At 29.4% G+C, this 18,514-nt stretch overlaps 1 protein-coding gene across 1 annotated transcript; it reads left to right on the plus strand.

Moving 5' to 3' along the window:
• Positions 1-1,265: 1,265 nt before the first annotated feature.
• shn (zinc finger protein schnurri) lies at positions 1,266-18,400 on the plus strand. The gene is made up of 5 exons (XM_075821717.1): positions 1,266-1,984; positions 5,035-8,833; positions 8,904-10,781; positions 14,687-15,151; positions 15,227-18,400. Exons 2-5 carry the CDS (start codon positions 5,842-5,844, stop codon positions 18,316-18,318), a joined length of 8,427 nt encoding a protein of 2,808 aa, XP_075677832.1. The 5' UTR covers positions 1,266-1,984; positions 5,035-5,841; the 3' UTR covers positions 18,319-18,400.
• The last annotated feature ends 114 nt before the right edge of the window (positions 18,401-18,514 follow it).

The following is an 18,514-nucleotide window of genomic DNA, read 5'->3' on the forward strand; positions in this document are numbered from 1 at the left end:
ATTATAGTGTCACCAAAATAAAAATCGATCGATTTCATTCGGATTATGATGATGATAATGATGAATATCGAAAATATTTTTGGGTACGAAATTTATGTCATTTCAAGAAAATTTTCCTGATTAAAAAGTATTTGTGTGTTACAAGTGAGGCACACACACACACACACTCAAAGATAATATTCAATCCTGAAAGTTTTTTTTAAAAAAAACGAGAATGAGAAAGACATTTTCAGAAAGAAAATGTACAAATTTTTCAACCAAAAAAAAAAAAAAAATCTAATTTATCATTAAACGACGAATGATAATGATAACAACAACAACAACAGGCATCAGCAACATTGACGCCGATCATGATGATGATGATGATTTAAGGGGAAATACTCTCAATTTGATTCAATGCGAAATCAACAACAACAACAAAGTTGACATCGATGCTTTTCATTTTCTTTTCTTTTTTCCATTGAGTTTATACATGCATGATGTATTTGTTGTGATCAAAAAAAATATATAAACCATTCCATCGTCATAAAATCAAATCAACAACATTAACAACAAGAAAAATTTTCATGGCTCCCTTCATTTTTTTTTCAGTACGTGTACGTAAAGTTTAGTGCAGTGTATGTGTGTGTGTGATGTATTTGATATTGTCAGGAAGGCGTCACAATTTAGTTTTTTTCCCCCACCATTTCCACCACCCGTTCAACCATAATAGATTGATGAAGAGAGAGAGAGAGAGAGAGAGGGAGGGAGGAAACTTGTGTGGATACAGAACAAAAAACAAATTAAAAAACCTGGAAGCCATTTGACAAAGGGGAAAACATCATCATCATTAGAGATATCATCAACCATGGATGAATGGAAATGGATGGTAATATTGATTGCAATAATATTGCAATGTACATGAAACAAAAATCCAAACAAAAAAAGAAAAAAAAATCCAAACATTTTTTGAATTGAAAAAAAAATGTATATGAAAAGTGAAACAGAGTACATTATACACACATATATCATGTGTGTGTGTTGAGCTTGAATCTTGAATTTTTTTGTTTTTTCTCCTTCTGTTGAAGATGATGATCGTAATGAAGACGAAAAAAAAAGAAAACTAGAAGAAGAAGAAGAAGAAGAAGTGGAAGAAGTAAAAGATGTTGATGGCGAAAAACAACTTGTATATGTTTTTTTTTCAAATTTATACGAACAAAAATGAATAGTGTATCAAAAAAAAAAAAACCATCGATGTTGTTTTTGTTGTTGTTGATGTCGATTTCGATGATGGTGATGATGATGTTTGATGATGGTGATGAGGATCATCATCTGCATCATCATCATCATCAACAACAACATCATTGCTGTTGTTAATGGTAATGGTAAATGATCGTCGTCATCATCACCATCATCATCATTGATTTGGATATTTCTTTCTTTCGTTCAAAAATTTTTTTCCCATTTATTATTATCATTGTCGACTTTCAAACAAAAACAAAACAGAAAAAAAACAGTGAGAAAACCAAAAAAAAGTACCAGAAAACCCAAAATAATAATGTTGTTGTTGTTTTAAATGGGGGTGTTTTTTTTGCTCTTGGAATTTTTCTTTCCATCATCATCACTTGTTGATTTACATTGATATTTGTTGTTGTTGTCGATGTTTATTCGTGAATATTTTTTTCTGTTTGTTAAAGAGGATTCATTTTGGCAAATACGCATGGTTGTGTGTTTGTTTGTTGCACAAATGCCGTTCATTCTTCTTCTTGTTGATTATTATCATCATTATCATCTCGAATTATCATGAAGAATTGCCTGTTTCAAGAACTTGTTTCAATTTTGTTTTGTTTTGCTTATAGCGGTGTTTATTAATTAATTTGTTTATTGTTATTTAAAAAAATTTGTTTCGTTTTTTTTCGAAAACAACAACAACAACAACAAAATAAAATCATGTGAATTATGATTCTCTATTTCGACGGAAGCAGACAAACACATGTTGAAACAGGTAAGCAAAACAAAAAATAGTGATTTTTTCGCATTCGAATCCTTTTTTTTCATGTTCTTTTTCTCGGGAAAAAAATCACAATGTTCTAATTGGATCATTATCAAATGATTTAATTGTTTTTTTTCCAAAAATTATTGCATCAACAAACAGCAAAAATTAGAAATAGCCAGGAAAAGTTTCTTGTAAGTTGTTTTTTTATTTGATTTGATGATAATCATCAAATATGGCTCGATAGTTCTATGTGTTTGTCTGTTTGTGTCTGTATGCTGATCATCACCCAAAAGATAATGACTATTTGAATCTCAAAATACATTTTTTTTTCTCCCCAAAAACACACACACACACACACACACATGACAATCATCATCAATTATTAATTTGATGATAATGATTAATGATTTCAAAAAAAAAATAACAGTACAAAAGTCCAAAGTTCTTTGTAATGGATGTATAACTAACTAACTTTTTAAAACCAAAACAACAGCTATACTGATAATGGAAGCAAAAAAATGAGAATAAAAAGTCCAAAGTTGAAACCAAAACAAAAAAAAAAAAATTCAATTTGAAATAACAGGAACGAGTTTCGAACAAACAAACAGAAAACCGAAAGTACAAAGTACATGGCCAAATATTTAAATCAAAAAAAAACCAAAATAAAAATTCTGAACTTTGATTTGACAAAATTTTTTTTTGTGTTTGATAAAAAAAAATCATCAATCAACCGATCAATCAATCAATGGATACTTTTTTTTGTCGTCGTTGTTTTTTTTTATTTTGGCCAACATTCAAATTTAACCAATTTAATTAATAAAATTTGATAATCAAATTAGCTTTGGTTCATTAATGATTACAATTTAATGTAACCAAATTGGGCGAACTCTCAGAACCCAAAAAAAAATGAACCAAGTAAAAACTGGATTCAAGATTTTTTTTTAATAAATGAAAATATCATCATCATTATTGGCCATTCGCCAACAAATTTATTGACTGATTGATGATGATGATGATGATAAAAAGTATTTTCTTGTAAAAATCGATCATTTTTTCTTTCCAGTAAATTTTTTACCCAGAAAACAAAAAATTGTTTAAACAAAAAAGAAAAAGTTTTTCGCTGATAATTTCCTTCTTGGTTATTTTTTATTTTTTTGTTTCTTTCATATATTTTTTTTTGTCATATGATCATCATCGATGATCATCAACTAACCAACCAACCAATGATCAATCGACATGAGAAAAGAAATGAAAAAAAAAGTACATTACATCTCAAACCTACTACAATTTTGTTTTGTTTTGTTTTGTTCAATTTTTTTAACTGTTTTTAAAATCTTTTGGAGGTGAATTTCTTTAAAATTTAAATATTCAATCATCGAATTTCGTGTGTTTATATTTTGGAAGAAAATGATGATGATGTTTTTGTTGACGAAAAATGTTTTCTTTTAAATTTTCGGGTGAATGACATTGAAATTTTTGTTTTCGATTTTAACTGTTTGTTGTTTTTTTTCAAAAATTAAAATCCTTGGCCTTGTGTTTTTCTAGATTGTGTTACGATGATGATCAAAACAATGATTGGAAATTACATAGTTTTCTTGAGAAAACAATTTTTGTTTTTTTGTTACAAAACAGAAAATAATAATCAATTTGATGATGAAAATGTGCCCAAACTTTGTTGTTGTTGTTGTTTTTATTAATTGCAGGTAAACAATTGATAATGATGATGATGATAAAATTATAATGAATTTTATTAATCTTTTTCTAAGATTAATAAAAAAAATTACAACGTTGTCATTAAAAACCAAAAAAAAATATCGAACAAAGGAAATATATTCTTTTCTCAAAATAGTTTTCCAAGGAATATTTCTTTTTACAATCTTGAATAATTTCCTGGAAATTTTCTCGTAACAAAAAAAAAATATTCATTCATCATGTGAATCATCATTGAAGATTGCAACATTTTTTTTCTCCATTCCATTCGTTTAGAATTGAAATCTGTGTGTGTGTGTGTGTGGTTATCCTTCACGTTGCCAACATTATCATCATCATCGTCATATAAAATAAACATAGATTTTAATGATGTGATGTGAACGTGTTATTCAATAAATTTTTTTTTTTGCCGAAAAAAAAACTTTTCTAATTGAAAATTATGAATGAAAAAAAAACATTGCAATGTGAGAAGAAAATGAAGAAGAAATTTCCGACCTTGAATTGAATTGTGGTTAATTGGAATGTAATCATCATCGTCATAGTTTTGTCCTTACCACCACCATCAACACAACGACGATTATCACCATTAAAATTATCATTGAAAAAAAGAATACGAAAAAAAATCGAATGCGATCATTTTCTATTTCGAACCATTTGGTTTCTGTGTGTAAATAGTTTGAACTCTTCGAACAAACTTTGAATTCTTTCTTTTTTTCGATTCTATGAATTGAGGAAAAATACCAAAAATTTTTTCCTCACCAAAAGTGAAAAAAAATCAATTCTAATGATAACTCTTGCTTTCACAATTCGATCAATCGACAACGAACGAAAAATTGAAATCATTTGTGATCTTGTTGATAGTAATGTGGTGTAGTTGCAAACAAGAAGATATCTTTCTCATTTCTTCACTCAAAAAAAAAAAAAAAAATTTATTTATCCAAAACTTATGCCTCATCATCGTTATTGTAACATACACACACACATTGAACCAAATAACACAACGTTCGAATGTTGTTGATTTGAACAAGTGAAAAAATATTGTACACTTGAACAACAAAAAAAAATTGCAAACAACCTGTATGATGATGATTATAATAAAGAAATGGATTACTCAACATTCTACATTTGTTATTGCTGCTTTATTTTTTTTCAATTTCATCTCGTGATTGATTGATTGATTCAACAACAATTATTATGTGTTTTTTCTGCATAATACAATCTGCATCTTTCAATGCAGCTTTGGTTTTGTTTGTTTGTTTTTTCACTTGTAATTAATCAAATTAAATGTTAAATTAATTATAAAATAACTAATTTTTCGATATGTATCTTTTTCCTTTCTCTCTTTATAGATTACGACGATAATCGATAAACTACAAAAACGATAACCTGAATAATGGCATGAAGAAAAAAAATTTCAAACAAAAAAAAATTCCAAATTTTCGATCTCAATTTTGCAAACAAAAATATTGTGATGACAAATCTGTAATTTCCGATGTAACATTGTTTGTGTACGTTTTAATTGTGCAAAAAAAAAATTGATAAAGAAAATCCATCATTTTTTGTGGCCAAAAAAAAAAAAAAAAAAAAAAAAATGAAACCCACTCACTCCACATTATCATCAGTAAACCACAGGAAAATTATGAGGTTATGTGATTAAAATGATCAGAAAAAAAACATGATGATAATGATAATAATTGGATGATTCTCTCGGTTACCAACCAACCAACCAACCAACCTAATCAACCAAAATTGCCAACCAACCAATAAAACCAATATTTAGTTAATGTCGCAAAAAAAGCGCACACACACACAATACAAACATGCATCAAAATCCAATAATCCGTTCATTTCTATCACTCATTCATTGAGTGTAAGTCCAATTGGGTATTTTGCTTATAATCGATTATATAATCTATTTTTTTTCTCGTATCGATTCTATTGCTGTTGTTGTTTTTTGTTTTTGTTTTTTTTTTTTGGATTGAAAAGTGAATTTTTTTTCGTTGTTATTTTATCGTTTTTCATTGTTTTTTGTTTGTTTTTTTGTTTTGCTTTTAAATCTACGGAAATTCTGTTAATTTTGGTTTTTGTTTCAATTTAAACAAAAAAAAATAACGAAAAAATAATGCAATTTAATAAATTTAAATAAAATTTTTAAAATGTCTTTCTCACCAACAACAATCGTATCATCACCACCATCATCATCATTATCATCGACATCATCAGCAACAACAATGGCAACAGAAGCAGCAGCAGCAGCAGCCAATCATTCAACAGTGCAACAAAAATATTTTCATCTAAATAATCATCATCATCCGCCTCCGCCGCCGCCACAACCACCACCATCGCTACCGCCAATGATTCATCAATATTTAAATCATTCAAATACACTTCCGTTTATTGTTACACAACAACAACATCAACAACAACAATCGCAACAACAATTAAATACAAGAACGTTATTTTTAAATGATCCAAATGATCAATTAATGATGATGATGATGATGAGAAATCAATCAAATCAATTGATACAAATTATGGATTTAGATTCAAATAATAATAATGGTTTCATTGATCAACAACAACAACAACAACAAAATTCAAATAATCAAATAATGTTATCAAAATCTCAACAACAAACACAATCAAAATCAATTGATACTCAAAATAATAATAATGATGATAATGATAATGATAATTTTGATTTAAAACGTAATGAACATCGTACAACTGTACCGATTAGAAAACAATCAGTGTTTATTTCACCATTAACATCATCGACGATAACAGCAACAACAACAACAACGGGTATTCATCTTGATCAACAACAACAACGTCAAACCTCAACTTCGGACATCCAAAAACAGCAACAACAACAACATAGGCCAACTGATCAGGATATATCCGAACATATAACAAAATTAATACAAGAAAATAAAGCAATTGTAGGTGAATCAAGTCAATTATCATCATCATCAACGATTGGTGAAAGTGTTGTTGGTTTTCAATCATCATCATCATCAACATTATCACCAACAATGGTACCTACCTCTCATTCACATAATCAACGTCGATCGATGAAAAATTCATCATCATCGGCTAGCCGTCATAATCATCAACAACAGCCATATTTTTCATTACGACGTCATTCTTCATCATCGTCATCGTCATTGACAACAACAACAACAACAACAACGGGTGATCTACAACAAAAATCATTACAATATTCTCGTTTACAATCAGCTTTATTGGGTGATAAATGTTTATCATTGAATCAAAATCAATCAATAAATTTAAATAATAATCATCAACAACAATTTCCGTTTCATCCATCATCATCATCATCATCATTTGTGACTCAATTTCGAACAACAGGAACTTCAACAACAATAGCAACAACAACAACATCGTCAACGATAACACAGCCATGTATTATGGCTACAACATCAACGATTTTACCCATTTTTCATCCATCAACGATTATAAATGATCATCATAATGATGATTTAATAAGAAAATATTCATGGTCTCAACAACAACAATATTTAGCTAATAATAGTTCCATTATACCAATGTTATCCACAAATATTGTTACACCGCAAATATCAACAGCGGCTATGATTGCAACCATTCAATCGCAACAATTATCATCTTCGATGAATAATCGTTCATCATCATCATCATCATCACATAGTTTATTTCCATCATTATTTGAACCATCACAACATTCCTCATTACAATCACAATCATCATCATCATCATTAAAAATGAATGGAGGAATGGCGATGATTGGTCGTGATTTATCTAATAATCAAAAATCCGTGATAATTAATGCAACTACTGGTACTATACAACAAAATTATCTTATTGATACGCAGACAGCAGCAATCAATGGTATCTCTATGAATGGTGGATCATCATCAACATCTGATTCGAAAAATTGTTTAGTTAGAAATTTATTATTAAATTCCATTGGAAATAATCAAAATTCCAATGATAATATTATTAGCCAAACAAAAAATGGTTCATCACGAACATTGATCTCGAGCAATAATGATATTAGTCAATCACCATCACCAACATCAATGAATATTGATCAAAGATCAATGATGGATTCAACAATGGGTCATAATAATCGTCATCAAAATTCGAACAATGTTAATGATCAAAAATGTATAATTAAAGATCTTTTGCTCAAATCATCATCTTCATTGAATAAGAATAGCAATATTATTTTGGAACAAACATCAAATTCAACAAAGATAACATCAACAACAACACCAGTGACAACGATAACGACTTCGACGACGACAACATTAGATAATAAATCGGATTTACATTTACCACCAAGAAAACGAAGCCGTTGTTCAATATCGAACATACCTGTTGATAATCAATCATCAACAAATTATCAACAACAGCAATCGATACAATCGGAAATAACTATACAACCACCGTCACAGCCACCTCAATCACAACCATCACAATTATCATTGCAGCAACCAGTTGCTGTATATACTTGTCGATTTTGTCAGGTACCATTTCGTCAGGAACAGAATCTTGAAATTCATCAAAAATATTATTGCTGTGGTGGTAATCAAAATCATCATCAACAACAACAACAGCAACAGGTGATTGTTGTTGATGATAATGAAACTGAGAAATATTCGGAATCAATTGTATCGACATCGACAACAATGACAAAACCGCAATTACCACAACGTGAACGTAAAGTATGTGTTCTGGAACGTCCATCAATTATTAGCTATACGGCGGCAACAAACCGTCGACAAGATAATAACAATAGTAGTGATAATAATAAAGATAAAGATATGAATCAATTTTCAATTTCATCATCAATATCAAAATCATCATATAATTTTGGAAATATTCTCAAATCTAAATTACTTTCGGGTTATAATTCCGATGATATTTTTGATGATAGCGATTATGATGACGATTATGATGATGATTCAAATAGTTCATCAACAATATATAAATGTCCAAGACATCAAAAACAACAATCAAATAATGTTAATAATAATAATAATAATAATGAAAAACAACAATCATCATCGATTGGATTGAAGAAGCGAAAAATATCCGAACCAGCATTTCGTCATTGGTCATCATCAACATATTATGATTATGGTAATAAATTTTTAATAAAAAATTTGAAAAATTCAAAATTTTTACTTTTTTTTGTCAATCACCGATGTAGATTCAAAACGAGAATCAGCCATCAATGAACATCGTGATTCAGTTTTGCAACAATCAAAAACTTGTAAACAACAACAACAACAGCAAGATCCGTTAATACCATTGGAAATAATACCCGCTTATATGCCATATTTGATGCGACCATCAACCAAAATTACTTTAAAAGGTCCATTATTATTTCCAGTGTTACAGAATCTACTTGATAATCATACAAATTATGAATTTACATTGGATAATATGGATGATCAAAAACAAATCAATAATTTTATCGATTCAACTAAAGATGAAATGAAATTTATTGTCAAACATGAGGAGGAAATAATTTCAGATCAAATTGTACGACAATTGATGGATGATATATTAAATGATTTAGAATGTGATGAACAAATGAATAATTTAATGGATGATTTATTAGATGCCGTTGATAATGGTCAAAAATCTATTGATTTATCAAAAAAATCATTACAACGTCCAACAACATTATCATTGAATATCATTGATTATCAATCAAATAATCAACAATTATCAACAACATTGGATGGCCGAAAATTATCCATATTGGTTAATCAATGTTCAATGATACAGAATGATATTAATGTTGAACATAAATTTGATCATTCAATAAAATTAATAGCATCAACATTAATATCACCAGATACACCAAGATCACAACAAAAATATCAGCAATTATTTCTTGATGGTAACGCCTATTCAAATCTAGGTCTAAAAGTATCATTACGGCCAACATATTGTTGTATATATCGTTTACAACCAATGTATGTTATGCAAGAAGCAAATCCACAATTATCAATGTATTCACAATGGGCAACACATCCCGTACCTGAAGGACACGTGTTACATACACTTAAATCACCTTGTCAATTATTATCGGCATATGATTCAAATGAGGCGGTCTTTTACAATCGCCATCGAACATCACCATCATCATCATCATCATTATCCACATTGTGGTATTCATCTTCGTTAAAACCGACATTGACTACGGTAACTGCTGTAGATAAAAACCAACCAATAACAATTGTTAAACAGGAGGAGCAACAACAGAAGTCAACATCAAGTGAAACTAAGGGATCCATACAGGAATTTCTTGATACGATTAAATCACGTCTAAGTCATATGATTACAAATGATGATCATGTTAGGTTGAATAGCGAAAATTTATCCGAAAAATTAACATCGACAATTAAATTAACTGAACGAACATTGAAACATATTATCTGGTCAATCGATTCCAGAATTGTTGATCGTATTTGTGATTCGATTACACGTTTACATTATATATCGACACATTCGAATTATTATCAATATCAACAGAAACGTAAATCAATAAATCAATTGAATCGAAATCAAAATCGAAATTCCACACGTGTATCATTTGCACTGAATAAAATAACAACAACAACAGCGACAACGACAATAAAATCAACATTGAACAATATGATTCTTGATGAATTGAATGAAGCAACAACAACAACAACAAAAATAAATGATGAAACGATGAAAAGAAAAACAACAGATTCAATCAATCAACAACAATCAATAACTAATAGTTTAATAAATCCATATATAACAATGCATCCATTGCTTGGACATTTATCAGATAAACAAGCTGTAATGTATATAATGATGATGTCAAATATATCACCGAATTTAGCTGTACCAACAGTACAACAGATAATGTCATCAACAACAACAAATCTAGCATCAAGAAAATTTTCCGAATGTATTGGTGTAAAACAAAAACATTATCATTCATTAAATGATTGTAATGATCATCATTGGCATCGTTTAATTGGACATTCATCATCTAATGATGATATTTCCGCATCATTACCGAAAAGGATTAAAATTTTTGAAGGTAATTTAATTTTGTTTTTTTTTTTTGAATCAATCAAATCACTTTCCATGTTAACCCTTTAACTGATTGTCGAGGTTATACAAACAAATTTTCATAAAAAAAGAGTAAACGAGAAAAAAAAGTGTGAGAGTTTTGCCGATGAAAAAAAAGATTATGCAAATTATCATATCTTCTTTTTTTAAAAAAATGTTTGTCATTCAGGAAAAAAATTGTGCATGAAATTTCTCAAATTTGAATTAAAATGAAATTGAACGATGGAGAGGAGAAAAAAATGGGCCAAAAATTACCCGATCTATACTTGTTGTGTGTGTGGTATCCATAGAAAGAGAGAGAGAGACATTGTTCAATTATTTATTACCCACACACACAAAAACATTTAGTCCCGTAAGGTGTAGGGGATAATATCGACTCATACCTGCTTTGGTCTGATCTCACACTCACTTTCCATCATTATATTAATGTTTTTTTTGTTGCATTTCTTCTTGCAATTATGTGATGAGATCCTATACGTAAGATGGAAGGATGCTAGTATTATTTTTTTTGAATGATGAATATTGACAGATTCTTAGGAATTTTCTTTCTAAAATAGATATCCCATAATGAATTATTATTATTTTCTTTATTTCACCCTTCTTCGTCAAGGTTCGGGTTCTTTTCTTAGTTTATTTCTTAGTTTTTTTCCCACCATCATTATCATTCTATGATGTTTTTTTCGTCTTTGTCAAATGATGTCTTATGATTTTGATCATGATGAAATTAAATAAAATTTATGAGAATCAACTCTTTTATACAGAGTATACACAGAGTATACCATTGATTTTTTTCACATTCAAGATGCAACCTTGAAATCATTTTTTGTTTTTGTTTTTCTAACTTGACATATTGCTTCAAAACTATGTTGATCCAGGAAGAGTGATTTGGAAAATATTTTTTTTTTTTAATGAGAATGAAATGAATTTTTTTTGCCGTCGTTCAAAAAAAAAACTATGGATAGAGGAAAGAAATTTCCTTGGAAAAAAATTTAAAGAAAATGAAAATATTCATTTTAATAAAAAAACCCTTTGAGTACTTTTAAATCACAAATGTTTCTCACTTACTGGATGGATCATCCTGATTCGTGAATGTTTTTTTCAATTTGAACAGATGTGTGTTTTTTCTTGTTCTCAAAGCAAATTCATAAAATCTTGGTATAACATTTTTTTGATTACTGATCAAGGCCAACTACACTCTTTGCCTGAGATAAAGTTATGATTTAATTTCCACCTCCTCCACCACTAATGGTAACAAACAAAACCCAAAACCAAAACAAAAAGCATTAATATTTTGACCGAAATTTTTATGATTGCGATAATGTTTATTTCCAAAAACTAAAAGCAAAATTTATCTTCAGATTTATTTTCTAATGAAATACAAAATATAAAAAAAAACTTTCGAACATTATCATTGTCATAGATTATAATGATGACCCCAAAATTTTAATGTTGCTCTTTTTTTTTGTTGATGTCAAATCTGTTTCCGCAATTATCGTTTATTCAGATTGTTTTTTTCAAAAATGTCTTTTGATTATCATACAAATAATACCTCAACATTATAATAGTCAAAATATATTAACCAAGATGAGGTAGATAGGAAAACAAATATCCCACATCATTTAAATCTGACGGTGGAATATGGTAGTATCATTTTACTTTATCAGTTTTTTTTTGGTGTTAATGTTTATGATTTACCAATAAAAAATTAAAATAAATTTCAAATTTAACAAAAAATAAAAACCTGAATGATAATAATGTGGTAACAAGTGATGATGATTTGCTATATTGCTACCGTTTTTTGAAGAAGAAAAAAAAACTATTAAACCATATGTGCCATAGTCACCGATAAGTTTTTTAATTTTCAATTTTTTTCTTTTGGTTCGTTCACCTTTTTTGGTTACCCTCTATCATCATAAGTTCATATAGTGCGTTTTTTTGACTCTCCAAAGGAATCTAGGTCAACCTGTAAAATATTAAATTGTTGTTGATGATGATGATGATTATATAACATAAAATAACGACCTGCTGCTGCTGCTACTGCTCGGCCCATAAACATGCTTCGTGCTTAAAGCCCTTTACTTTGTTGTTGTTTTTTATGATTTTCACATTTCACAATTTTTTTTTTTTGAAATTGAATTTAAAAGGATCATTTTCAGCTTGTCAGATAACCGAATTGATTGAATGAATGAATGAATGAAACATTGAAAAATTGTTACATACATTTATGAAGTGTTCTTTGGAAATTTTTTTTTCTCTCTCTCTCTCTCTCTCTCTTTTCCTTTTCAAATGAGGAAATTAAAAAAAAAATTGTTATTGGCAAATTGATTAATTTTAAATTTTTTTTAACAAGAAAAAAATTCCATCAAACAACACTAGATGGAGTCTGTAGTTCTATATTCATTGAAAAATATTTTAAATTTTTGAAAATATTTCAATTTTTTCCAATTGCTACCATTTGATTAGTTTGAAAAGATCAGACCCAAATTTTTAATTTTCTTATTTCTTTCCTCCAAAAAAAAACAAACTTATCACCATCATCATCATCATAACAACAATCAATGTGATGATCATAAGATTGAATGAAATGGATGATTTCTCTTGATGCAGCCACAAAAGATTTTGTTTCGTTTGTAATATTTTTAGTCTATGTCTAACAAAACATTACAACTGGCCACATATAGTCATCAATAGTCGCCACGCCGACGTTTACCACAAACACATTTCATTGCAAATGTATTTGGTCGTCGACAAAAGACGAAAAAAAAAGAAAGCCATTGCCATTTACTCATAGACATTTTGCCGCTTTCCTTTTGGCCAAAAATTGTTTTTATCTCATTTTCTGTCTATACAAAATACACTCAAAGACATAGACAAGTAAACATTTCTTTATTATTTGGACATTCATTATGACTGGCGCCGTATTGTCTGGCTCCAACAAGTCTGTAAAACGATATTTGGTCGGTTGATGATCATCATTATTTCACACTCTCACTAAATCACATATGTCAGTCAGTCAGTCATGAATGAATGAATGAATGAATGAATGAATGAATGAATGAATGAATGGCGAAAAGAAAACTTGATTCTTTTTTTTCAATTCTGATCGTTTTTTCCTATAGCAATTGTCGCGTTGTTTGGTTGAAAAATTATCCAGTAAGTAATTTTCGTTTGTTTTGTATGATTCGATCATTCGTTTGAGAATTTATGAATGAATGGAAAAAATATTTGACTTTACCTTTTTTTTTATCTTGTATGAAAAAAAATAATTATTACGAGACAAAGATGATAACCTTGAAATTTTTTTTTGTTCTGTTCGGTTCAGATTGAATAACAGAAAGAGTAAAGGAAAGAGGAAAAAAAATTTTCACTGTTCATCAAAACGCGGTTTCATTTGAATTTTGGAAACAAAAAACAAAAAAAAAAAAAAAAAAGTTTTCACTAGAATTTATTCTGTTTTTTTATTTTGAAAAAAAGTGAGGACCAAACACTTTATTTGATCTTCTGTCTTGACCGACCGACCGACTGATTGATTGATGTTGAATTGAAATAAAATGAATGAATTTTTCCAGTTTTTTTTCGTTTGTTGACCACTAGTATTTTCTTGAACTTGGTTTTTTGTTTTGTTTCTTTAAATTCTCTTTGGTTGTTGTTGTTATTGTAGTGGTGGTGTTTGTTGATCATTTATTTTTTTTACGACAACAACAACAAGTATTGATTTGCCTGTATTCTGTTCATTTCTTTTTGTGTGTCTATTTCTGTATGTTTGTTTTGTTTTTCATTTGATTTGATTTTGTTTTGTTTTTGATGTTGATAACCCAAAAAAATGATTATCGAAAATTAATTTTATTAATTTTATTTGAAAAAAAAATTTAGGTGGTTTTAAATCAAACGAAGATTATACCTATATACGTGGTCGTGGTCGTGGTAAATATGTTTGCGGTGAATGTGGTATACGTTGTAAAAAACCATCAATGTTAAAAAAACATATACGAACACATACTGATCTACGGCCATATTCATGTCGTCATTGTTCATTTGCATTCAAAACCAAAGGAAATCTAACTAAACATATGAAATCGAAAGCACATCATAAAAAATGTGTTGAATTAGGTATAATACCTGTACCAACTTGTATCGATGATTCACAGATCGATTTAGAAGCATTAGCTAAACAAGAACAATATGAATTAAATCGTTCCGATTCAAATTGTTCGATCGATGGTAACGGTGGTAATAATCGATTATCACATTGTTCAATTGGACGTTTTGGTGGTGATGATGATGATGAATTTGATGATGATGATATGTTTGATGATGATGATGATGATGATGATGAAGGTAATTATAATATTTTATATTTTATTAATCATTTTTTCCGATAATTAAACATTATGTTTGTTTATGAATTCAAAGGTGTTCCAATCGTACCGACCTGTAACGAAACGAAACAACAACAGCAACTAGCAGTGAATAGATTAAACTATGTAGAACCAGGACAATTTGATGATGCTATACATGATAATAATGATGATAATTTATTAATCAATTCATCAAACAACAATGAACAAAACGAGCAACAGAAAAAATCATTGAAATCTGATAATAATCAATCCGTTTCTTCTCATTTAGCAAGACAAAGAAAATTATCCATTATCGAAACTGGACAAAATCGTCCAATCATTTCAACATCACATTCATTATCTACAGCAATGATTGAAAATAATAATAATGATTTTAATGCAAAAAATGAAAATCAATCTCAAACAGCACAGACATCGACAACTGTAACAACAACAGTTGGTCATAATGAAAATGAAGCCGAAGCTATTCATAGTCTATTGATATTATCGTCAGGTGCAACAACATCGAATCATTGTCGAAGATCACCATTGTTATTGGATGGTCATCCACAACAACAGCCAAAGTCAAAACTAAACGAATTAATTATTCAATCACAACCAACACTTGTTGCTTCAGCGCCATTACCGCCAACATCATTATCTTCAATGCAACCATTGACAGATCTAAGTCATTCATCTAGCTTATATCCGGCAATCGCTGTGACAGCAAATCAACGATCAACTAAGTTTAAACCAGAATTTTATGGCTATGATACGGCCTTATTGAAACCGATAAATTCGATTGATTCTATTATGAATAAATCTGGAATGATGGTCAATCGTCCATCACCTCCACCAACTCTTTCACAACAAATCCAACCACAGCCAAATCATTATCATCAACCAATGAGCCATCCAACAAGTGTTATCATCACTAATCATCAATCAATACAGCATCATCATCCGACATTGAATACAAGCCCAAGAAAACGGATCCGTACATCATCATCGAGCGATTCTTCGATGGCAATTGAAACTCCAAAAATTATTGTTTCACCTCCTGTATTATCCGAAATATCATCACAATTAAAACGAACCAGTCCTATAATCATTTCGAATGAAAGTCCAAAGACAAATATAGTTCAACATCAATCATCCGGACAAATTCTTGGTGATGGTATTATCAGACAATTATCACCATTAGTTTCCGAAACGTTGGTTAAATCACCAATATCAAACACACCGAATGAATTATCACAGAAAAATTTTTCCAATTTTCAACAACAATCATCATCATTACAGTCTGTTAATTCAAAACCAATGATAATGACAAAATCACCGCAATCGCTTGTATATCATGGCCAACCATCAATAGTTGTCAGTGGTGATCCTGTACAGTTTATTCGACCATCATCATCCGCAAATTTTTGTACACCATCATTACCATCGATTGTGGAACAATCATTGAATCGTTATGTGGCTAATAATAATCAAGAATCTTCACAACAACAATTCCAAACATCATCATCATTACAAGTTGAGCCCATTGATTTGTCATCGAAAAAAACACCATTATCAAACAGTGGTAATACACAACAACAATCTCAATCAAATAATGATAATAATTTTGGAACACCTGAAAAGCTGAAACGATCATCGCCAGCATTTTTATCATCAAATATTTCAACATTGCCATCATCATCATCATCATCACCCACTGCAAAATCATTGAAACAATCATCACCGCAACGACAACAATCAACAGCTAAATTTGTCGAGCATATTCGACAATCATTTTCACCATTATCACATATGATGATCGAAACATCATCTTATGGTAATCATCATACCACAAATGGTCATCAATTATATCAAAATATTCGCCGTGATGAATTTGCCCATTTAACATCCGGAATTCATTCACCACATTCATTACCACGTATTATAATGATGAATCATAATGGTGGTGAAACGAATAATGATAAATCATCATCACCTGCTGGTTGTTCACAACAACAATCTTCACCGCCATTAATAAATACAAACAATTCGGGAATGGTAACTATTGGTAAAAGTCCAACAAAACGTATTGATGGTGTTGATGATAAACCAACATGTCCTACTTGTATGAAACAATTTAGTAAACCTGAACAATTACGTTTACATTATAAAATACATTCATTTGAACGTTTATTTCGTTGTGAATCATGTGCTGTCAGTTTTCGTACAAAAGGTCAATTACAAAAACATGCACGTTCAGTATCGCATATGAATAAATTAAATATGAGTATAACATTTGGTCGACCATCATCGGATAATCCACGTCCATATAAATGTGCTGATTGTAAAATTGCATTTCGTATGCATGGTCATCTAGCTAAACATTTACGTTCAAAAATGCATATTATGAAACTTGAATGTTTAGGTAAATTACCATTCGGTATGTATGCCGAAATGGAACGTAAGAATATTAATCCAGGATTAATCGATACTACCGATTGTGGCCGTGCATTAGAAACATTACAATCATTAGCACAAAAATTATATGATCCAAGACAAAAATGTTGGAATAAAAATGTCATCATTGTTGATGATGATAATGAAAATTTTGATAATAATAATAATAATAATGATTTGAGTAACCATGGAAATGGAAGCAGTTGTAATAATAATGATGTTTGTTGTAATCAAGAAGATTCAAATTCTGGTGCCATAACTGAAGAATTTGTATACGATGATGGTGATGATGGTGATTCATCATCATCTAGTCAACAACAGAAAACTAATGATATTCAAACAATACAAACGATTTCGTCATCATCATCATCATCAAATGATATGATGATAATGAATAAAACATTGACCATATCATCATCGCAACAAAAATCTTCCACAACATTACAATCATCATCATCGATCAATTCACAGCCAATACCATCATCGAATTCAAATCAACAAATAATATCATCAACATTGAATGGAACAATTGCAGCAACACGTTCAAATACATGTCATATTTGTTTTCGTTTATTTAAAGCCGCCAAATTTCTTCAAGTTCATCTTTACAGTGATCATGCTGATGAAATGAATAAAATCAATAATAATAATATCAACAGCAGCACAAGCAATAATAATTGCGAAACAATAACAATGGTCAAACAATGAAATGGAAATGTTGTTTATAGAATAAACAAAATTATATTTCCTGTTTACTAACACGAAAAGAAAAAACACCAAAAAAAACAAACACCAATTTTGTTGCCAATTTGAATTTAGTCACATCATCATTATTATTATTTACATAATTTTTTCACTTGTTGCTTAATTTTTCTTTTTTTTCTGTATATGTATTGTATATTTG

The sequence above is a fragment of the Dermatophagoides pteronyssinus genome, unplaced genomic scaffold (genome assembly GCF_027571235.1).
Source record: "Dermatophagoides pteronyssinus isolate colony J.1.1.1.1 unplaced genomic scaffold, Derpt_VIB-CSIC_2022.12 sq0012, whole genome shotgun sequence".
NCBI classification, from domain to species: domain Eukaryota; kingdom Metazoa; phylum Arthropoda; class Arachnida; order Sarcoptiformes; family Pyroglyphidae; genus Dermatophagoides; species Dermatophagoides pteronyssinus.